Genomic DNA, 23,673 nt, shown 5'->3' on the forward strand with positions numbered 1-23,673 from the left:
ATTGGAAAGCAAGAACTTGGAGGAAGAGGTGGAGACTCATCTAGGAGTCAAACTTGCCCTTGAAGTTTCAGGTTTTCTTATGGTGGAGAGTTTGCTTGGTAGCTCTTCCCATTGGTTTCAAACTCCTTTAATGCCTTTTGGGACAACCTTGCTAGGGGCTGTTGGTCTAAAATTGGGAAATGTGTTGCCAGGTTCTTGGGGGTGCATGGTCTTTGGGGGGATTGGATATTAGGTAGGGTAGTAGAATCTGAAGAAGTTACTAACTTTCTCTTTAATATTATTAGATATGGTTGCCTATGGGAACTATAGACATCCAAGAATAATATTGTGTTTCAGAAAGGGGGGGAAACTGGTATTAATGTGACTGAATTGATGTATAAATGTATTCATCTATGCTGGTCTATATATCATATTAACAAACATAACGATGCTAACATGTTCCAAGCAATACACTCTTTGTAGAGTGGGATTAGCTGACTGTCAGATCAGCAGACCTTTGTACATACTAGGATTACCTAACATTTGGTTGTATACATGGCTATTCAAGGTGTGATGTGAAGGTCAAGCCTAAGTTTGGGCCAAAGACTAAAAGATGGTACCTCAAAGAAAAGCACCCCATCTACACATGTGGCCTTCATTGAGAATCCTTTGGGCACCAGACCTATGGTCGAGGTGTGGACTGGCAAGGGTATCTTGGAAAGACTTCCTCCTAAAGGCTACACCACAGAAGTTATGATGATTGCCTGCATGCAGCTAGGATATCATGCGTCTTGGAGTCAATCCTCATTTGTGTGGGAGGCTGAAAGATGGGAAATGTTATGTAAATTGCTCAACTGCAAATGCAAATGTATATGAGTTGGAATAGGCTTGGGGTCATAGGTTCTTTTTGTCTCAGTTTGTAAAGACTTCAGAATGTGTAGTCTTCCAGCAGTAATAATATAATATAAATATCTTTCCAAAAAAATAAATTAAAACGATTAAGTTAAATCAAAGATTTACCATGAGTGCACACAATCGATACACCAAAACAAGGGATTTTAAAATCGCAGGTCTGTCATTCATCGCTTTTGCGGTTTCAGCGAGTCGATCTTTGATCTTGTCGAAGCCATTTCTGATCCATGGTACTCTCTCTCTCTCTCTCTCTCTCTCCGCGTGTGTTTTTATACAAGATCTCGATTATCATAAGCATCGTTTTAGATTCTTCTTCCAGTGTTACAAAGAAGTCGCTTGCATACAGCCTTACGCACGGAAAATAAAAGTATAGAAGCACAGAGAGGAAGAGTGTCTGATCCTAGAGGAAGGCTTCATAGGAGACAGAGAGAAAGGAAGGGGGAGGAGGGCTCTTGCTACTTCATGATGTTGGAAGGGAAGGGGGTTTATCATACCGGGTGCCTACACAGGGGAAGGACCTACCCCACAGCATGAAGGTTACTGTATCCCGTGAAGCGCAAGGGCCGAAAGGGAGGGCGTAGCCTCAATGGGGACATAGCAATGCTGGGTCTCTTTGCATTTGGCAGCTCTTGCTAGGTACCGGTGGCCTGTAATGCCAAGATCTCCGAGATTCCATGGTGAAAACATGACCTTGCTCAAAACATGAAGAGGTACTGTTGTGGTCTTCAAGACTTTTAACCCTGTTTACATAGATCCGTGGACAGATTTTTCCATGGACAGTTTCAAGTGCAAGCAGTCCTTGAGTCACCCTAGATAACATTTTGTGGGTGCCAATGTTATCCACCCATGGACCTTACCATATCCCATTTGAAAGAAAAGAGAGAAATTGACCCAGTCTACGGAGGGGGGAGGGGGTTGAGGTTCCCCTAATTGGCTATGTGATTAGTCAAGCCTAAATGTCTACCACCTTTGCTTCAAGTGTTGGCTTGATGATGCTTCCCGCACTGTACAGGTGATTCTAAACAAGATTGTTCCAGTTAAAACACTTGTGATGCCATGGTTACACCTTGGCCCAAGACTTCTGTATATGTGGTGACTTTGGCATTTATCAATCCTAACACATGGTGAAGCAGGGTCAAAGTACATAGCTGCATGTGTTGAGCAAATTTGAACTGTGAGTATCTGTCAACAACTCGCATTAAATAAGATAATGCAAGATCTTAAAAAAAATTGAGACTTCTGGCCCATGCCTGAAGAATTTCTTGTGAGAAGTTAAAGGAGCTGCATATGCTTGCTGGAATTTCTTGTGAGAAGTTAAAGGAGCTGCATATGCTTGCTGGTTGTTCAGAACAGTCAAAATTGTAGGCTGGCTTTTAGGAGTTTTTTTTTTTTTTTTTTTTGCTATGAAGGTTGTGAAGTATTTGGGAATGAAAGATCTTGTTACTGATGTGTGTCAACAAAAGAACAATATGTGGCTTTTGACAGAAACTACCATGAGGTTATAAACTGCACATTCTTATAAGGTGAATTTGGGCATGTTCGTGGATTCATCTAGGTATATAAAGTTAAAGGAGCTGCATATGCTTGCTGGTTGTTCAGAACAGTCGAAATTGTAGGCTGGCTTTTAGGAGTTTTTTTTTTTGCTATGAAGGTTGTGAAGTATTTGGGAATGAAAGATCTTGTTACTGATGTGTGTCAACAAAAGAACATTATGTGGCTTTTGACAGAAACTACCATGAGGTTATAAACTGCACATTCTTATAAGGTGAATTTGGGCATGTTCGTGGATTCATCTAGGTATATATAATATGTGGCTTCTGAGGCAATTCAGACCACTAGTGTTGAGTTATTACTTTTATTCGAGGCTTGAATCAAAGCCTGCTGTCAAAGTCTTGGAGTTGAGTATGGAGCAAGGATGTTGGGATGCTGAGGATGGGACTTAGCATAAATGAGCATATAAAAAGTGGGCCGCTGCAAGTGCTATTAGATGCCCAATTTGGTTTTCCCCCAAAATTGCCCGAGTGTACTATTAGAAGCTCAGCCATGCAACCTTCAAAGTCATTTTGTCTGTGCTTTTGTTAATTGCAATAGATTGACTGAGCCTTGGCCCTTCATTTTCATATGTGGAACAATGCAAAGGTCTGTAGAGCATGGCATGCCATGCATCAGCTTCTACTCTCAGATGCATATGTCGAGCTAGGTTACTATTTAGGGCTAGGGTTTAGTAGAGAAATCAACCTATTTCCCTAGTATAACATTGATCCTATCTAGGGTACACGTGATCAATTGGTTATGTCTCCACTTCCAGCTTTTGCACAAATTTGACATTAATGAAGTTGTGGCTTCCCTTAGTGCTAGACTTCATTATGGTTGAGTCTGCCGTGCATCTCGGGAGGTTTGACAGAAACTCAATATGAAGGGCTTTGTGTGAATATATGCTCTTATGTGTATGTGTGTGTGGAGTGCGTGTGTGAGAGCATATCTTGATACAGTGTTCTACACCCACTATTGGGCACTGATGACGTTAGTGGGGATGTTGTAGTATCTTGTCCATACTATGCATAATGGAGTTGATAGTTATATAGTCTTGTGGGTTGACTACCACGAGTACATAACATGCACGTTCCTAAAAGGTGAATTTGGGCATGTTCCTGGATTCATCTAGGTATATATTAATGAAGTTGTGAGTACAACCAAGGTCAAAAAGGATGTGCACAATCTCCCCTAACACTGTCCCATACATATGTATCAAGTCGTTAGGATTGAAGATTGCCACGTTGAAAATACATTCCATGTAGGCACTCTGACTTTAAACAATAGTATAAACGGAAGTAATCTCAAGGTTACCTATCACTTCGATCAAATGAGCTGCCTTGGGCTTGGTCTTCACTTGTTGACAACTTGCTTTCATGTGACCCTTTTGACGGAAAGTGTAACACTTGCCCTCCCAAAGGTTTTGTTGTTGCTTATGATCCTTCTTCGGATTGGACTCACCCAAAGCTTGGGTTTGGTTTTGTGGAGCCTTCTGAGCCTTAAACTTTCGTTGGAAAGCTTGCACAGAGGTTTTTGTGGCTTGAGGTTTCTAGGAGACATTCCTCTGTAGGGATTGACTATGGGAAAACATGCAAGGCTACATATGTTGCATATGTGGCTGCTATAGGCACTTGGTTGCAAGCAGGACAGCTATGCGCATGACCCATATTGACAGACAAGTATGCAAAAATGCAATGTAGCCACAAGGAAACGTGGTGCAAGAAATTACAACACTTGCTATAAGAAAGTATGTGAAACCGGCCTCTGATAGAAACCAGAGTGCAGTGGACTAGCAGTCACCCGTCCACTTGTAGTCTAGATATGAAAACAAAACAGATTGGAGCTAGAGTGCCCAAATTTGAAAACAAAGTGACACCTGTTGGCCCCAAAGCTTGGCGCCCCTTGCAGTATTTCTTTATTCAATTTCAAAATTATGAAAGGCTGAGTACAACAAAATCAGCCAAGAGATTACACGTGAATGTCCAAATCTGACAGCCCACAATCCCTCTTAGCACGGAGGATTCACGCGCACAGATCTGTGTCTCAAAGCAACACACTGTGCCTCCCTCTGATCAGCCAAGACCACTAAGCATGGCAGCCATGAGCATACATCTGGCATATCTCAAGCACATGATTCAACATCTCAGCTCATACATACATTCACTGTTCAACCTCTGTCTCGACCCTTTTCAATCTGCCATACCCCTCCTCTCACAAGGGGCCAGATAGCTCAAATTTGCAACAGACAAAGCAATAGAGAGAGAGATAGATGAACAAACTCAGAGCTTACCAAAATCAGCTCGTGGATCTCCACCTGAGGAAGTAGTTATACCAGTCTGTACTCGCACACTTGTTTCAACAGCTCTGCATCACACGTGTGGGAGTACCTGTCTGCACCTTCCTCTCAGCATCCACTTCAGTGTTGTACCCAACTGTGCAGACCTGAAAATCTGTACTGCATCAATCCGTACAGCCTCTGCACACGTGTCAGAATCTGTTTTTACAGAACTGTACGGCCAATTCTACAGTCACCTGAGGATTCTGGTGCGCCTGCCCCTGTTGTACCCTACTGTACCTGCTGTACAGTCAGTCAACGCCGCCTGTACCAGGTCTGTCCAGCACCTGCCCTGACCATACGGTGTACCTGTAGAAGTACAGGACTGTACTTGCAGTCGTACCAGCCTGTACTGCCTGAATTCTGCAGCTGGAGCCGCCTGTTGCAAACAGTACCTGTTCCATAGCCGCCGCCCTTGCCTGCAGCAGTACCTGCTGTCGTACAAGACTGTACGGATGCTGTACGGCCAGTTCCAGCACACAGAAAATCAGCAGCAGCACCCTACTCAGCAGTCGACTTCTTCCCTCTTGCTTTCCACGCTTCCTCTTACACGTATGCTTCACGTTTTCCCAAAAAGAAGAGAGAGAGAGAGTGTAGAGAGAGAGGCATGCACTCCAAAAGTGGAGTTGCCCCCTCCCCATAATAATCCTAGGGCCCCAACTTTAATTGTTATTAAAGTTCCCTAGGGGCCACTAAGGCCTAGGGGCAACTTTCAATAAAACATTAAAATTCTAATGTTCTAGTTCCCCCCTTCACACCTAGGGATGTCCACACATCATTAACTCTGTCCGGGCACCCCCCATGTGAATCATTCAATATTTTGACTCAGCAACACCATGCCCACACTTGTGCTGTTCCATTTTCACAGGGCCATGACATACCCCCCTCTTGAAAAATGGCAAGCGTCCTCGATTGCATTCTGGTGATACAACAAAATATCCAAAGTGAAATATACAATATGGCAAGATTAGCGTCCCAATCTTTCTAAGCCATGCACATGTATCAACATTCACTGCAAAACAATGGCGTAGTAATAGTCCAAGTTGTATACCACTGTGAACCATACATAACCACAAAATCCCATGTGACTAGTACACATATATCATAGAAGTCCCATAAACAGATGTACTGTCAGCCTCAGTACCTTCGGGTGAGATAAAAACTGCACCAAGCGACCTCTAGATGTCATCTGAGCCTGTCTGTATCAAGGGAGTGGAGGTGCTACCCCCCTCTTGAGCATCAGGTAATGCTCCAGACCCATGCTCTGCTGAACCTGAATGAGCCACAACAAGAGTCGGCTCTAACTCAAAGGCATCAAGATAAAGCTGCAAAACCTGAGGTGAATCTGTTAAGTCACCTTCCTCCATCCACTTCGCATCCATCGGTGAATAGTTCTTGAACTTCACAAGATAGCGACGGGAAACTTTACCTCGTACCTTCCTTTCCTTATGTGCCAGTATCTGCTCTGGAATCAGAACCTCATCAAGTTCCTCAACTTCCGGCTGAGCCTCATCTGATACATCCTCAGGCACATCCCCACGGAAAGGTCTAAGGAGACTCACGTGAAAAGCATTGTGAATCCTCCAGTGATCTGGTAGCTTCAAGCGATAGGCTACCTCACCAATCTTTTCCAAAACCTGAAAAGGCCCATAATAACGCATGCTTAATTTAGGGAATAAGTGCTCCTTACCCTTCATCTTCTTGAGTCTAGCCTTTTCAAAGCGCAAAAGAACCCAATCACCCAATGCAAACTGTAAATCACGTCTGTGACGGTTTGCGGCTTTCTTTTGCTTCTGCTGAGTTTTCTGGAGTGCCAACTTAACTCTCCGATATGCTTCATCCATGTTTTCCACATATTGATCAGCCTCAAAGATCTTATCCTTTGTATGCAAAATGGGTGGTACCTTCTTCCCTCCTTCCACAATCTCAAAAGGGGCCTTACCTGTCGAGGTATGTACAGTGTTGTTATATGCAAACTTCACCAAAGGAAGATACTTTTCCCATTGTTGCTTGTGCTCCGACACATAACACTTGAGAAGATCCAACACTGTTGAGTTAGCCTCTTTTGACTGACCATCTGTTTGTGGATGAAATGACGATGAAAACTTGAGAGTTGTACCCATGTTGTCAAACAACCCTCTCCAGAACAAACTCGTCATCCATGGATCACGGTCACTAATGATAGACGTAGGCAAGCCATGATACTTGAAGATGTTCGCCATGAACAACTTCACCATATGATCCACTTTGATCGTCTTACGCACGGGAATGAAATGAGCCTGCTTACTGAACCTGCATATGATAGTCCAGATGCCATCATTTCCCGTTTGTGTCCGTGGAAGATCAAATATAAAATCCATGGCAATGCTCTCCCAAGGTCTATCTAGAATAGGTAAAGGCTGTAATAACCCTGGTGTCTTCTGACGGTTAAACTTTACCTTCTGACATACGATGCATTGCCTCACAAAGGCATCAACATCTCTTCTCAAGGTTGGCCAATAAAAGAAAGTCTCCATTGCTTTGACCGTGGCATCAATTCCTCTATGACCTGCATACGGTGGAGCATGACTTTTAATCATAACCTTGAGTCGCAATGGCCTGGTAACACACAGTCTGCCATGCATCAATAAAAACCCATCCCTGAGAGTATAGTGCTCATGCCGTTGACCCTCAGACATCTGATAATACAACCTTTCAAAGTCCTCATCATGGGCATACTGCTCTTTCATTTCATCAAGCTCATGATGATAAGCAAGTGAAACTGCAGAGAACTGTGGCTTGCGTGACAAAGCATCTGCCACTACATTCTTTTTGCCTTCCACGTGCACAATCTGGAAGTGAAACATTGACAAAAAGTTTGCCCAACGCATATGCTTCTCTGAAAGCTTAGTTTGCGGGAGGAAATAACGCAAGGTTTGATGATTTGTCTGCACAGTGAAATCAGCCCCAAGCAAGTAGTGTTTCCATGTCGAAAGAGCGTGAATTACAGCCAACATCTCTTTCTCATAAACCTGTAAATGCTTCTCAGCATCTTGCAATATTCTACTCTCATAGGCTATCACATGTCCCTCTTGCATGAGAACTGCACCAATGCTACTTCCACATGCATCACACTGGACAACAAAAGCCTTTCGGAGGTCCGGTAACACCAATACTGGGTCCGAAGTAAGCTTTTCTTTGAGCTTTTTGAATGCTGTAATTTCCCGATCAGCCCATCTAAACGGAGTTGCCTTCTTTGTCAAGGCATGAAGAGGCGAAGCAATTTCAGCAAAGTACCGTATGTATCGCCTGTAATAGGAACACAATCCTAGAAAGCTGCGTACATCATGCACGGTCCTCAAAGCTGGCCAATTAAGAATCGCTTCCACCTTTGCTGGATCCATACGGACTCCATGCTTAGACACAATATGCCCCAAGAAATGAATCTCCTGCAAAAAGAACTCACTCTTCTTGCCATTAACAACCATATGGTTTCTGAGTTCTGAAAACACAATGGCCAAATGCCTTCTATGCTCTTCCTCAGTTTGTGAATGCACAATCATATCATCAAAGAATGTGCCCACAAACGCTCTATGAGGTCTGAAAATCCTGTCCATCATTCTGTTAAATGTGGCAGGCGCATTTGTCAAACCAAAGGGCATAACCAAGAACTCATACAACCCAAACGTGGTTCGGAATGCTGTCTTATGCACATCCTCGGGTCTAATGCGTATCTGATGATACCTGCTTTTCAAGTCAATACGACTAAAGACTGTGGAGCCCTGTAAGCGATCCAAAATGTCATCGATCCTCGGTATGGGGAATCGATTCTTGATGGTATTCTTGTTCAGCGCCCTGTAATCAATACACATGCGCCAAGAACCATCCTTCTTTTGCACTAAGAGCACAGGTGAGCAAAAGGGTGATGAGCTAGGCTGTATCAACCCTTTATTCAAAAGCTCCTGCACCTGACTCATAATCTCTTCCTGTTGGGCTGCACTAACACGGTACGGCGGTCTATTCGGTGGAGTACTACCAAGAATCAGATCAATGGCATGATCTTCTGGCCTCTCAGGAGGAAGTTCTCCTGGCAATGACTCGGAAAAACAATCTTGAAACCCACATAAGAAATCAATCCTATCCTTATCTAACATAGACAAATTAGACTTAGACTCATCATCTTGTGCATCCTTTACATAAATCAAGTACGCGGAAAGATGCTTTTTCATTACGGATGAAATCGCCGAAGCGGATACAATAGGAACAGATTCCCCTTTGAGTTTTACATCTAATACATGTTCTTTCCCTCTATGAGTCAGAGTGATTTTCCTATTGTAAGTATCCACCACCGCATGTACTCTGTGGCACCATGGCATCCCCAACAAAACATCACAGCCATCAAGTGGCATGATGAAGAACTCTTCGCTGTCCACATAACCCTGCAAATGAAGCCGAAGCGTCCCAATGATAGGAGTAACGGGTTCTGCATACCCTGGACAAGCCATATTAGCCTCATGTAACGGCCCCATCTCCTCTGCACGAATCCCCAATCGGCCAGCCAAATCTGGTGAAATGAAGTTTGCTCTAGCACCTGTGTCACAGAATATCAAGGCATTCTGATCTCTCACTTTGTCCCATGTCCTGTACAACTCTGTCTCTTCACCACCTGGCTGTTCCCCCACAAGATCAGGAACTAACCCTGCAGAAGGCTTTGGTTTCTTTGGCTTGGGCTCTTCTTTATTGTCAGAGTCCTTATGGGACTTTCTCTTGGGACAATTGAATGACATATGCCCCTCTTCAGTACAGTAAAAACATTTCCGAGCATCTCTCAAAGCCTGTCTTTCTTCAGAAGTCCTCTTGGGCATTGGCAACTTCTTATACTTCGTCTCTGAAGACCCTTTAGCATCACGAGAAGCATGCCCAGATTTTTCAGCTTTCTTGCTCAAGTTCTTACTGCCTTTAAACCCAGATGATCCTCCAGTGAGTAACGCATTAGCTGTCATAGCATTCTCAATCATATGTGACATGTTCGTTACTCGTCTTGATACAATAATCTCGCACCTCCTTGGGCAGCCCACAACAATACTTCTCTACCTGCTCAGACAATGGCACTGCACGATAAGAAGTCACTGGGAGTAAAGCTTCCCAAAACTTCTTGTTATAATCTTCCAAATTTTCACATTTTGAAGCATCCAATTTGTGCCATGCGGTCATAACATCCACCTCAAATGTAGATGTGAGCCATACGGAAGAGAAAACTTGTTTAAATTGTACCCAAGTGGTGGGTGCTATGCCCTGCAAAAGAAGAGTAGACCACCACTGCAAAGCATTGCCCTTGAGAAAAGTGGCAGCTTTCCTCACCTTAGAGGACTCTGTGTAATTCCCACCAGAAAAAGTAGCATCAAACTGCTGTAAAAAGGTAAGTGCTTTCAATTTATCTTTGGCCCCACTGAATGTATCAAACTTCACTGCAGCTCCCCCTTCCTTGTAATCCTTCGCCTTTCCCATAAGCGTTAGATTATCATATGGAAGTGGTTTCGCAAGATTGCTGTCCCCAACATTCATGCCCATCATTGGGTCAACATTTCCCATTCCCACACCAGGCATACCATACATTCCAGCCATGTTTCCAAACATTCCATTATGCATACCTAGCTGCATACCACCAAACATATTGCCTTGCATTCCAGGTTGCATGCCCCCAAACATATTTCCTTGCATACCGGACTGCATACCACCATACATATTCCCCTGCATACCAGGCTGAAAATTAGCTCCAAAAGGCCCATGCATACCCATGCCTCCCTGAGGATAACCCCCAGTCATAGATTGGAACACCGAGCCACCACCAAAGTAACCTGGATGCATGTTCTGCTGAGGAATTGATGGCTGTCCAAAGAAGGAACTCTGTGAGTTTGCTCCATAAGCATGCTGCATGTTCGGAAACTGGCCAAGAGATGGTTCCTGTGGGATGGCACCACTATGACCCTGTGGAAGATTCTTAGAACGAACCTTCTTCTTCTTTTTCTCGGGCTCTGTGCGGGATCTCATAAATTCAGCAAATCTCTCACTCTGAGTGAGCTGCATAAATACATCCATAACACTAGCCAAACGATCTTTGAACCGAGCATCATCATCCTCTTTACCATGTACATCCTCTGGCTGTGTTACATCCTCATAAGGCTCAGCATCTGCAGCCTGTTCTCCTGCATAAATATCCTCAGATACATCTCTCTCAGGAGAAGTCTCTTGCTCTTCCTCTTCATGATAGAAGTACTCATCCTCTGTATCAGACATGTTTGCTGAATTTTTCAGCGATGGCTTTCTTCGAGGCAACCACGAGCTCACCCCCTTCAGAAAGTTGATGATTGGTCCCGGCGACGGAACCTTGAAACCGGCCTCTGATAGAAACCAGAGTGCGGTGGACTAGCAGTCACCCATCCACTTGTAGTCTAGATATGAAAACAAAACAGATTGGAGCTAGAGTGCCCAAATCTGAAAACAAAGTGACACCTGTTGGCCCCAAAGCTTGGCGCCCCTTGCGGTATTTCTTTATTCAATTTCAAAAGTATGAAAGGCTGAGTACAACAAAATCAGCCAAGAGATTACACCCCAATCTGACAGCCCACAATCCCTCTTAGCACAGAGGATTCACGCACACAGATCTGTCTCTCAAAGCAACACACTGTGCCTCCCTCTGATTAGCCAAGACCACTAAGCAGGGCAGCCATGAGCATACATCTGGCATATCTCAAGCACATGATTCAACATCTCAGCTCATACATACATTCACTGTTCAACCTCTGTCTCCACCCTTTTCAATCTGCCATACCCCTCCTCTCACAAGGGGCCAGATAGCTCAAATCTGCAACAGACATAAAGCAATAGAGAGAGAGATAGATGAACAAACTCAGAGCTTACCAAAATCAGCTCATGGATCTGCACCTGAGGAAGTAGTTGTACCAGTCTGTACTCGCACACTTGTTTCAACAGCTCTGCATCACACGTGTGGGAGTACCTGTCTGCACCTTCCTCTCAGCATCCACTTCAGTGTTGTACCCAACTGTGGAGACCTGAAAATCTGTACTGCATCAATCCGTACGGCCTCTGCACACGTGTCAGAATCTGTCCGTACAGAACTGTACGGCCAGTTCTGCAGTCACCTGAGGATTCTGGTGCGCCTGCCCCTGCTGTACCCTACTGTACCTGCTGTACAGTCAGTCAACGCCGCCTGTACCAGGTCTGTCCAGCACCTGTCCAGCACCTGCCCTGACCGCACGGTGTACCTGCAGAAGTACAGGACTGTACTTGCAGTCGTACCAGCCTGAATTCTGCAGCTGCAGCCGCCTGTTGCAAACAGTACCTGTTCCACAGCCGCCGCCCTTGCCTGCAGCAGTACCTGCTGTCGTACAGGACTGTATGGATGCTGTACGGCCAGTTCCAGCACACAGAAAATCAGCAGCAGCACCCTACTCAGCAGTCGACTTCTTCCCTCTTGCTTTCCACGCTTCCTCTTGCACGTATGCTTCACGTTTTCCCAAAAAGAAGAGAGAGTGTGTAGAGAGAGAGGCATGCACTCCAAAAGTGGAGTTGCCCCCTCCCCATAATAATCCTAGGGCCCCAACTTTAATTGTTATTAAAGTTCCCTAGGGGCCACTAAGGCCTAGGGGCAACTTTCAATAAAACATTAAAATTCTAATGTTCTAGTTCCCCCCTTCACACCTAGGGATGTCCACACATCATTAACTCTGTCCGGGCACCCCCCATGTGAATCATTCAATATTTTGACTCAGCAACACCATGCCCACACTTGTGCTGTTCCATTTTCACAGGGCCATGACAGTATGCATGACATTAGAGTTTCTGCGTTTTAGGGTTTTTGGGACAGCATACCCTGTTGAACACGCATATCTACTCCTCTCTTTCTCTCCCTCTTTCAAAATCCACATGAAACCTATCTTGCAAGCGAACCAAGAAAAGCACCTACTTCTTTGCAAAACTCAAATTCGGTGGATTGAGAGATACTCAGATAGGGCGACTTTGAAAAAGACAGTCGACATGCAAGCCTTGCTTTTCCCACTTGTGCGATTAGGTCAACTCTAATACCAACGCCTCACCTAATACACAGGGATAAACAAGGTTAGTCCAAACAACATAGAAGGGTGTAGGCAAGCTCACCACTCAACCATAGGTTGTGTCCACAACAACCCTTGAGCCAGGGGCTAGGGTTTCACTCCCACACGCCAAGCTAGTTAGCACTGGCGTCCCATACCACTAGAGCTTGTACGAAGGGACATGTACATGGCAGGAGTACGACTACTTTGGTCCAAGCTCAGACCAATAACAGTCCATAACAATAATAACCCATGGTGTGACTTATATAGTGATAATTGTTGCCATAAATAACCCTCTAGTGATCACTTATATAGTGATAACTGGGCCATAAATAACCATCTAGTCATAAGTAGCCAGTTCACATGCATTTATTAATAATTAACCCTAGCCACTGGTATGTGTCTGGTCTTTCTCTAATCTCAGGGTCTTCTAATCCTACCAGATTAAGGCCTAATCCCAAGGATTAGTGTTAGGTACATAACATGAAGTGAGTCCTTTTTTTTTTCCCAAGAAAGAGATCCTTCAATTAGTTAAAGAAAAGACAGCCATGAAGGGCTAAGTACAACCACGAAGGAGATGGGTTCATCGTCTCTATCTGTGAGGAAAGGGCCAGGCCTCCAAAGTCTCAAGAAGGCTTCTCGCCGCTTCCGCATGCGGTCAGAACCTCCCTGCACCTTCCCCCATTGACCGCGAAGGGTGTGAATGATGTCGAGCCATATGCTCTTGATGGTCTCAGCCGGTGGAGTGTGGATACCCTCGATGGCCTCACTACATCTAGCACACCAGATGTGCCAGGCTGTTATGCTACTGCAAATCTCCCTTCGCTCGTATGAGCCTGGTCGCCAGACACGTGCAGGTGGGGTTGTGACTGGTACTATTGCAATACGATGGTGGGAGACCTGAAGGGCAAGGCCTCCCCCATCCTCCTCGGAAGTCTTGACCACTCTAGCCTCAATGCCCTAAGCGACAGTACCCCAAGTGATGATCTGGGTCGATGCCCTATCCATAGCAAAAATGCAGAGAATCCGCGAAGCCTTCGGGTCCTAAAGGCAATGTCGCTAAGACTCCTGGGGGTGGTCGCACCTCGGGCAAGTTGCTGACCGACTTTCGACTGCCAGGTCAAGTACCAACCACCAGACTCTTGTGTGCCATCCTCCAAAGGAGGAGAGTGATCTTCCTCGGTTGAAAGCTGTCCCAAAGCCTCTTCCAGAAATCTGAAAAGAAATGTTGTGATAGGCCGTGAGATTGCCAGTGTGCTGCTGTTGCCGGTGTTGCCAAGTGTTGCCATCTATCTTCGGCATCTGGATCTTGTGGCCGAGCCGTGTTGTATATGCAAAGAAAGGGGCATCCAGAGTCTCCACCCGATCTGTGGGATCATGCCAAGTCCACTCTCCATGGTTCCATTGCAACCATGTGAGATCTTTAAGATCTCTATCGCCTACAGGAATCTCCAAAGATTCCCAACATCTCCAGCAAGGTAGGCTGTTGTGTCGTCTGTAAACTCTGAGTCCAACAATTCCTCTTGTGTGTGGAGGGAAAGGCGCAATCCTTGAAGTCCGGTCTCTTGGGCGGAGAGAAAACTACTCATGGCCTTGGTGACAAATAGAAAGAGGTACGGTGCCAGAGGACAGCCCTGTCGAACCAAGTGGGAAAGGGGGAATGTGTCGCCTCGGGCTCCCTGAATCAAATGTATCAAGCCCTTTGTGAGCCTCTCTGGCATGGCACCTGTGAACATAATCTCATTGAAGGCAGCGCGAAGGCCACCTTCCATGAGGTCCCAATGGCGAAGAAAGAAAGAAACAGGAAGCCCATCCACCCTGCCCTTGGGTAATGCCTTCACTGCCTTTGCCGGCTCCTTTGCAGTGAAAGGGGTCAATAAGAAAGACAGATTGGAGGGAGGAACCGCCTCTCTCGCGTGCCTCTGGACTCTCTCCCGTGCACCCATCACCTGGGGGGATAATGGGGCACCAGTGAGAAGAGATCGGAAGAAATCTGTGGCGATAGCTCACATGCGGGGGATCAGAAACAATAGCTCCATCCTGGCCACGTAGCTTGCGAATGCCGTCTCTCCTCTTGCGTGGGTCGGTTATCTCAAAGAAGTCTCCTTTAACTTTGTCACCAGCTTGAGTCCAGAATGAAGCCTTGGCATGGTATCTATACTCCGCCCTCTCCTCAATGGACCGAATCTCCGTGTGGGCGGCAGCGATTTGACTGTCAATCCATGGGCTGTCCGGGGAACTCTCTTGAAGACGCTGTAAAGAGGCTAGGTCCCTCAGACTCCTCTCCTGCTTGCGAAATCCCTCCAATCTACTCTGGGCTGCCTCTTGTAAGAAAAAACTGACCTCCCCAAGGCCATCATCCAAAGTGCATGCTGCAAATTCTAGGAAAAGTCTAGTCCTGGCCATATCTGCTCAATCCGGCTACAAATCTCGAGGTCCTGAATGAGGCTATTTGGAATCCTGGAGCTCGCATGTTTGTCATGCCTCCATGGGTCCTCTAGGGATAGAATAACTGAGGCATGATTTGAAAATCTAGTGCCTGCTAGAATACCAACCATGCCTCCACGGCTGCAAGCCCACTCGTCAACATGAAACCTATCTAGCTGAGAGAGGTTGGGGCCAGTGCTCCGCCTATCCGATCGAGAGAAGCTAAGACTCCCAGGGCTATGCCCAAACTCTGGAAGATGCCAAGGGTCTTGTCCCCTAAGAATTAGTATCATCTCCTCACATGTAGAGTACTCCGCTCTTGAGATTGTGGCTGTGCCACCTCCAAGTCTGTCCTCTGCTGCTTCTATCATGTTGAAGTCACCGCCCATGCACCAAAAATCAGCTTGGGGCAGGGCTTGTGGGAAAGTACTCCAAAAGATAGCTCTACTTGCAGCCGCATTCGGGGCATAAATGTCGAGGAAGCCAACGCTATCCTCTCCAATCATAATGGTAATCCACTGAGCACGTCTTGGAACTATGATTCCTAATCCTGTCACAGATGGCATAAGCTGCTCATCACTGACAGAGAGAGACACTCCTCCCTTTGCGTCCTTGAAGGGCCGAAGGATGGAGACCAAAAAGTACGACTCTTGCCTGGTAGAATCTTCCCGTAGCAGCGGGTATGCCCCTCAGTAAGATGGTGCTCTTGGAGGAAAAGAATGTCGATAGGTCCCCTCACCATAGCTCGATGCAGCTCTCCTCTAAGGACGCCTCATCTCTGAAAGCACTCAGGCCCCCCTAGGCCCTGAATGTTCCATGAGACAATTCTCATATCAATCTCTGTGTGAGGCGGAACTACCGGAACTCCCTCCACTCGAAGAGTCTTGGGCGCGGGCTTAGACGGGGAATAGTCACAATCTGTCGTGGTGTGGAGTCATGCCAAGTGGGGATCTTACCCTGCATGTACCACCACTCTGCTTGACCGCGAGAGTATGCATACTCCGTGCTCCATCGATCACAATGGAGGTATCTATAAGAAGGGGGGAGAGGTATGCATGAACACAAAAAGCAACACCTCTAGGCTGGAGGTCACCATCTCCCCTCCTTGGTCTCTGTGGGTTGATCCACCAAGCTCCATCCGGGCCAAAGGCCATACGGTGATGTGGAGATCTTGCAGATGATGCGATAGCTCCATCTGGGCCAAAGGCCATAGATGAGTAAGAATGTCGGTGATGTGGAGATCCTGCAGATGATGCGATAGCTCAACTGCCTCATCCTGAATGGTAGTGGCCACCAACTCTTGATCCCATTATGTCTCGAGGGCTGCGCTCAAGGGAAACAGAAGATCATCGCGTCGTTCTTTGGCGTAGAGGTGTAGAGTGGTGGAAGACCACACATACCCGAATAGGGGCTACGGGCTCCTTGAACCTGTTTGTCCCTTCCGTCGGAAGACACCGGAAGAAACTAGAATCCACAAGCTGCTCACCTGGAGACTCAGGTGGGAGAGCCCTCACTGGTGAGGCCGCAATGGTCATCTCCACCGGCTCTGAGAAACGATGAATCAAGCGGCGAACGGTACTCACCGGTTGTCTCCTCTCCGGATTAGGGGCTAATGGGAATGCTCTGGAGAGGCGCCCGCGCAGGGGGGGGGGGTAGGCACGGAGGAAGGGGCAAATGGAGCGATTGCGGGTAGAGTCGGAGGCGAGGGGGGGCGGGAAGGCAGAGGTTGGAGAGGGATGCTGTTGAGAGGTATCCATTGGTGAGGAAGGCTGTTGGGGAAGGCTCAATGAAGTGAGGGTGGGGGCAGCCTGCCCCATTGGGCAGTGAGGGCTAGAGGAGAAGTTGTGAGGAGGAATCAACCGCCACATTGGGGCCCGTGGGGGGGGTGGGGGGGACCCTCTCCGTGATTGGAGGGGGCCCACCGTTTGCGGGCGAGTGCTGTGAGATAAGTGCTAGAAACGGTTCTCTAACAGAACTGAATCCTCTTGCATGCTGCCAACTTGGTGCACACGGCGGCGACGCTCAACTCTGGTGGTCGGCCAGCGATCGGGGCGGGGGCCAATCGTCCGCCACTCTTCGGCTGATGGGTCATCCATGGTCGGAACTTGGTGCTCCGCTGTCTGGGAGCCTACTCCTCCCTCGGCCCCCTGGTGAGGATCTGAGCGGGAAGGAGGGGGAACCACCGGGGGCGGTCGCCTAGTCCGACGCCAAGGGCAGGCTCTGGCTAGCTGACCCATTTGTCTGCAAATAAAGCATTGGCTTGGAATGCCGGAACACTCCACGTGTTGCATAATGGGGTCTCCCCGAAGACTGAGAATAGATATCATGTGAGGTACAAAATCCGGCGAGGCAACATAGATGCAGAGAGATGGAATCCCGGTTGCTTGTGCGAGGTTTGAGGCAGCGGTGGAGGGAGGGATTCCACCACTCTCCCGATGGCACCATCAATCACCGAGAGAAGAGGAAGGTATTTCTTCTTGAGGCCTGGAAAGGAGACTGTCACAGGAAAGCTTGAAACTCCAACTAATTGGTCGGATGTCGGGTCGAAGCAATGTTGCCACCGTGCAAAGAAGGCCTGGGCCGTTCGTAGTGCAACGGGGCTTAGTTGCACGACAAGATCAGACGCCGTTGGTGAGTCGAACTCAACCTGGTAGTAGCCGCGCCCCAAAGGATGAATATCTATGATCTTTGCTAGCACGCCTAGGAGGCTAGCCTGAAGATCTCTAAGTTGGCCACTCGTGAGGCGGCTACCGACAATCTTGCATACCATAGTGGAGGCCCCTAGGGATGCGGTAGTCGTTGCGAGAAGCTATAGGTCCGCTTCGGAAAATGAAAGGCAAGTTAACGGCGGCCTCGGTGGGGGGAGACATGGGGGTGAAGACTAGAAGAGGCCGAAACTTGCCGAGAAAATGAAGAAATGCCCACAACGTGAGGGTGTTGCCAGAGGAACAAGGATGGGCTAGAGATGACGGCAAAGAAAGGAAAGGAAGGGGCGAAGGGCGCAGAAAGGAAAAAAGAAAAAGAAAAAGAAATAACGAGAGAAAAGAAAAAAAGAAAAAGAAAAAGAAAAAAAGAAAAAGCAAAAGAAAAAAGAAAAAAAGGCGGCGAAGGGCAGGGGGCGGGCCCAAAAAGAAGGCGACTGGAGGGGGGGGGGTGCTGCAGGCGGGCACTGGCACAAACCCGGGGGGGGGGGAGATAGGAGGGGGGGTGCAGAGGGGCAGGGCTGGGGCGGGGCAGGGGGAGAAGAGGGGGCGCAGGAGGCGAAGGGCAAGAGAGGGCTCGTGAAGGGGGGGCGCAGGCGACTAGGGCAGGGGGGGGCGGCGGCAGCAGCGCAAAGTAGGAGGGGGGGGGAGGGGGAGCGTAGCTCGCTTACGATATCCGGCCTGTGTGCAGTTTGGTGTTATTGTGACATGTATTATACATGCAGTGAGGTTTAGTTCTATATAGGGACAAAAAACCATGCATTTATTAATAATTAACCTTAGCCACCTGAACCTGCTTGCTCTTCCCCTAATCTCAGGGTCCCCTAACCTTACCAGATTAAGCCCTAATCCCAAGGATTAGTGCTAGGTACGTGTTATGTACCTGGAGCCAATCCTCAGATTAATAGGTCTAATCCAACAGGGTTAGGGGACCTTGGGATTAGGAGATAGCAAATAGATACAGAGGGCTAAGGTTCAAAATTAATAAAACTAGGCTGCTGGCTATTCATAGCAGGTTAGCTATTTATAGCGGTAGTTATTGTTATGTAAGTGATGCCACTTGTGAGTCAGTTGTGTGGTGCACTTCTGATGGGTCTGTGCGTGGACTAGAGTTTCTAACTTTCTACTCCTGCCATGGACATGGCAGATCATAGATAGTCTTGCCGAGGGTCCCTGTGGGCAGGCACTGGTGGGCACTGGTGGGTATGGGATGCCAGTGTTGATTGGCATGTATCTGCTGAGTGGCTATTATAGTACGTAACATACAGTGACTCCTAGTTCTATAAAGGGACAAAAAAAGCTGCTAATGTGAGGCATGGTGCCCAACCCCCACCATACTAACTTCCAACCAGAGTGCAGATGCACTTAGTGCAAAAAAATGTATATAAATGCAACTTACACAAGTAGGTCTACTTTTTAGAAGTCTATAAATAGAATCCTTTCCTCATTCTCTACATCAACGACAGCAAGTGAGGCAGATCAGTTAGGGCTTCCTATTGGAGGAGCAATTGGGAGAGGATCAGAGTCGTATGTTTTCAACTACGCTCTTTGAATGTAGTAAGGAGTTAAGTCCCGATTCCCTAGCAGTTCTAGGAAAGCTCTTTGTAGTTTCATGAGCTTTATTCAGTTTGGACAATTTACAGCAGAATAGATGGAGAGGATCAAGTCCTCCTCTGTTGTTTCTCTTTCTTCTCTTCTTGATTTCTATTTATTCTCATTTTTGTGCTTCAAAGCAGTTCAAAGAACCCTGTTTCTGTTTGTAATCCCTGACACCAAACAGGGATGGTCCTCCCTAGGTTATCTTTTATTTCTTGGCTTGCATAACTGCACTAGGCAGGGACTCTGCAGAGCCTAATCAAAATTTTCAAATTTGGACAAATGTGGAGTCTGGTTCTTCAAGCAGAGGGTTAAGCACTTACTTCTATAAAAGCCCGTCTCAGATCCATGAAGTGTTGATTAGATTACGGCTCCTCCACAATATGAGGGTTTAACATATATTATGGCTCAGGAATCTAGCTCCTTCAGAATAATCTGGGGTGGTTGTGTCGTAATAATTGTTAAGCCTGGGTAACTTGGTTTGCCAATCTGAGTCAAATGCTGGTCAAAGCTTTGTGGAATGGTCAATGCTGGTGAGCGCTGGTCTTCTAGTAGATCGTTACAAGCTTTTACTTGTGAAAAACCCGACATGTAAATCCAATGCTTTCTTGAACCCTTATTTGGTGATCCACCATAGTTTGTTGTTTACAAGGAAAACTTCATCAAGAAATGAGAAAGACAACAATAGAGAAGGATGCATACAAGTCTTATGCCACATTTTGTGTTCTCTACCTTTCTGTCTCCTCCTTGCTTATAGCTATAATTGTTCTCGTTTCCTTACTATATGGAATATCTTGACTTTTGAAGACATTCATGCCTTATTTTTGGTTTTCTTTTCAAATTTCTTCTATATAGGGGCCATTTTGACCACAAGGTATTGTCTGATACAGGATGGAAGAGGACATGGGCAGCCTCATGAAGCAGGTGAGACAGGGCAAAGTACTGCAGATCTCACAGCCTTTGTAAGCTAAATTTGAATCATTTATGTCTTTTGATTTTTTTCTGGAACTTTGTTTGAGCTATGACTCTTGCAATTTTAAATGCTTTACTTATTAGGTTACCTGTAACCAAAAAATGTAAATAATTATCCTGTCTTCTGGAGACAATGCATGATTCATTTCTCGTCCTGCCTCCACATCCTCAATGGTGATAAAATTGTGCTGCATAGGGCTGTCTATGACTCTCCTCTGGCTTTTCACGTGACATTTTTGTGTGATCCATCATGACCTCAAAATCCTTGCTGTCCCTTGTATACGTTTCTGTTGATGCTCCATCTCACTACATTTCTTCTCATTACGTTGGACTTCATACCTCCGCCTCATTTTTCATATGAGAGAGCTATTGGATTTGAAGTGATGGGAGATAATGACAAAGTCAGCCCAAGTAAGAGTTCATTGCCAGGTCATTGTGTCTGCTCTGCCTCGTACTGCCTCAATGAGGTGATTGCATCATCTGAGAAATTGTGGAAAGCTACATTGTAACGTGGAGGATCTATCAATGGCTCTCAGCAAAGATAGGTTATCTATTAGAGCCTGGTTGCCTCAATGAGGTGATTGCATCATCTGAGAAATTGTGGAAAGCTACATTGTAACGTGGAGGATCTATCAATGGCTCTCAGCAAAGATAGGTTATCTATTAGAGCCTGGTTGGCATTGCTCCATTTTGTCTTCCTTGAGGTGTCATGCCTGGTCTTCTTCTGCCTCTTTTTGCCGGTGTTACTTGTCTTCTTCAGCCTTCCGCCCAAGTCTTGCTGACACTCAGGTAAAGTATCCTTCTCAAGTCTCTTTTTTGACTCGCTGAGGGCTGATTGTGCAAAAGGGACTTTCGTTCAGCATTTATTTTCTGTCATTCTGCTACCTGATCCCTGTGTTCCGCTTCCAGACACTGGTTCATCTGAGGTGTCATCATGGCATGCCAGAGTTTATTTAAGCGATTCAATTAAATGCAATTAAATTGAACAATGAATGGCACAGCTAGCAGATCCATACCTGCCCCAGTCTGGTCTCACTTTTGCTCCAAATGTTTACTTACGCAGTGTCCTGCATTTTCCAACAGTGACCAACAATGTCCACGCCAGTTTTTTGTTTCCAAGCCTGCTCATTCTCATAGGTTTGCTGTTTCCAGGCACTGGTTAACCCATCATAGGCATGCATACAATTTTCCGTGTGCTGATTATCACCTAACAACCTTATCTGTTCAGAAATGAGGGCTTACAATGGTCTTTCGTATTCACATTGACAAGCTGGACCACATGAAGAGCTCTTGCTGTTCATGGATCCTCTATCCATGACACACATCGTTAACTTGAGGCACAATGGGCTGTACAAACGGCTTGATACTTCTATCGTTGTGCAGTATGGGATTGTGTGTATTAAAACAACTTCCCAACCATTGAGTGGCACCAATACTACCAAAGAGGTCATCCACCTAGATCAACCCATAGGCATGCACATTGTTCAGAGGTGAGATGCAACCTCTGTAAAGCATTAGACTCTTGTTTGATCTCTGCATCCAAGAGGGGAGATGTAACTGTAGCACAGCTTTAAATTCTTACCAAGTGGCATTAAACTCTTTGAATAACATATTTCTTTCTTTCTGCAGGTTCAGAATCTTTTGCAACAAATGGTAAGTAATTTTTTCTTGTTTTGTATATTTCATGACCAAACAACATTTCAAGGTTGAGGACTTGTGTGGCTTCTTTACCTGAGGTCTGTGTTTGTTATGGTGTGCAGCAAGCAAGGTTTGAGACAATGTCAGAATCTATTATAAGTAAAAATATCCTTTATCGAAGCAACTTCAATGAGATAACCTTTTGGAAATGCTAACTCATGGAAGGAATAATTAGGTGTATTTAATCCTTAGATGCTTGCCTTGACACTCACACTTGATGAGATGGGAAGCCGAATTGATGATCTGGAGAAGAGCATTGGTGATCTGACCAAGGAGATGGGCATTGAGCTTCCACCATCAGCCTCTGGGGGAGCTCAAAAACAAGAATGATGAAGACAAAAGTACAGTACTGCATTTTGATGCTCTATAAGCATAAATTGGGCCAAGAATGTTGGGATTGCATTCACTATTTGGGCTTTTACATATCTGCTTGCTGCTTCAGGAGTCCCAAGTTTTTCTGTAACCTTCTATGATGGGCATATTTCTTTTTATATGTCCTATGCGGGTCGAGCAACTATTACAGCAGATTCTGGTCGTAGAATTGAACACCATGTGAAGGCTTAGTATTGCATTGTGCTTTGCACTGCTTTATGGTGCAAAGGAGGTTCTTACACACATGTAAAATACCCATGTGAATGATCTAAGCTCTTTATTAAGACCTTATTATGGTGTGGGGCTAAGATTTGAGGCAGTCATGATGATTGATGTAGGGCACACAGGCAGATAGCAGGGCTCCTGGATGAGGTTTTGATTTTTTTTTTGTGTGTCATTAAAAGCGGTGTTTTTTATGATGCGTCTATCATTATTGCTACTGGTTCTCTGTTGCTTTTCTTTCCTCTTCAGCCTCTCTCCCGGTATCGAGTTTTCCTAGTGTCATCAAAAGTGCTCCAGAGGTGGAAACCATTGCCATATTTTACATACTATTGGTAACATTGTACATACAACAGAGAAAGAAGATGGTTTATGAAGTCAGAAGGCCCCTATTCTTGGAAGCCTACGTAAGAGGTTCCCATGTCCTCCATAAAGTGACATAGGTGTTCAAGGTGAAAAGTTATAGCAAAACTCGATGCCCATTTTGTTGCTCATTTTTCACAGCTTTGTTCATCTGGCAATATATATGCTTAGACTCTTTGGCCCTTGAGTTTTTTTCTTGTTCTTATTCTGGTTTTGGTTATTTGAATCTTAGGATCACTTCCATGTCGAACTTGATCAATTAGATGGTAATGCAATGGAACCTTTTCCACTCAAATGGCTTTTCTAAAAGTCATGGTTAATGTATGAGTTAACCGACTTATCTACCAAATGTTAGTATGAATTACATGTAGATATAGATATATATCATGATTATAAAATCCTTAGGAAGCCTAAAACAGCCTATGGGACCTGCATATGCTGATGCATTGACTACAAGCCCATAACATTAGTT

General features: G+C 45.9%; 1 protein-coding gene across 8 annotated transcripts; it reads left to right on the plus strand.

Annotated features, from left to right (window-relative positions):
* The first annotated feature begins 995 nt into the window (after positions 1-995).
* Positions 996-23,035, plus strand: LOC147607463 (heat shock factor-binding protein-like). 8 transcript variants are annotated; one of them, XR_015264807.1, is made up of 6 exons: positions 1,129-1,903; positions 2,025-2,065; positions 20,468-20,539; positions 20,680-21,338; positions 22,179-22,202; positions 22,310-22,357. XR_015264807.1 is itself a non-coding variant. In XM_086790855.1 (5 exons), exons 1-5 carry the CDS (start codon positions 1,119-1,121, stop codon positions 22,575-22,577), a joined length of 258 nt encoding a protein of 85 aa, XP_086646981.1. In that variant the 5' UTR covers positions 996-1,118; the 3' UTR covers positions 22,578-23,035. The 8 variants fall into 8 exon arrangements, 3 of the variants coding, with proteins under 3 accessions (XP_086646981.1, XP_086646982.1, XP_086646980.1); XM_086790855.1 differs by lacking the exons at positions 1,129-1,903; positions 2,025-2,065; positions 20,680-21,338 and adding exons at positions 996-1,121; positions 22,462-23,035 and having other exon boundaries at positions 22,310-22,352; XM_086790856.1 differs by lacking the exons at positions 1,129-1,903; positions 2,025-2,065; positions 20,680-21,338 and adding exons at positions 1,023-1,121; positions 22,462-23,035 and having other exon boundaries at positions 20,468-20,501; positions 22,310-22,352.
* The last annotated feature ends 638 nt before the right edge of the window (positions 23,036-23,673 follow it).

This window comes from Cibotium barometz, chromosome 55, assembly GCF_041138505.1.
Source record: "Cibotium barometz isolate CiBa-2024 chromosome 55, ASM4113850v1, whole genome shotgun sequence".
NCBI lineage: Eukaryota > Viridiplantae > Streptophyta > Polypodiopsida > Cyatheales > Cibotiaceae > Cibotium > Cibotium barometz.

Coding starts and splice junctions, on each gene's coding strand:
- LOC147607463 (XM_086790854.1), top strand. CDS start 1,848: ATGTCTACCACCTTTGCTTCAAGTGTTGGCTTGATGATGCTTCCCGCA. Junction 22,203..22,309: donor AGAATCTTTTGCAACAAATG/GTAAGTAATTTT, acceptor TATGGTGTGCAG/CAAGCAAGGTTTGAGACAAT. Junction 22,353..22,461: donor AGAATCTATTATAAGTAAAA/ATATCCTTTATC, acceptor TGACACTCACAC/TTGATGAGATGGGAAGCCGA.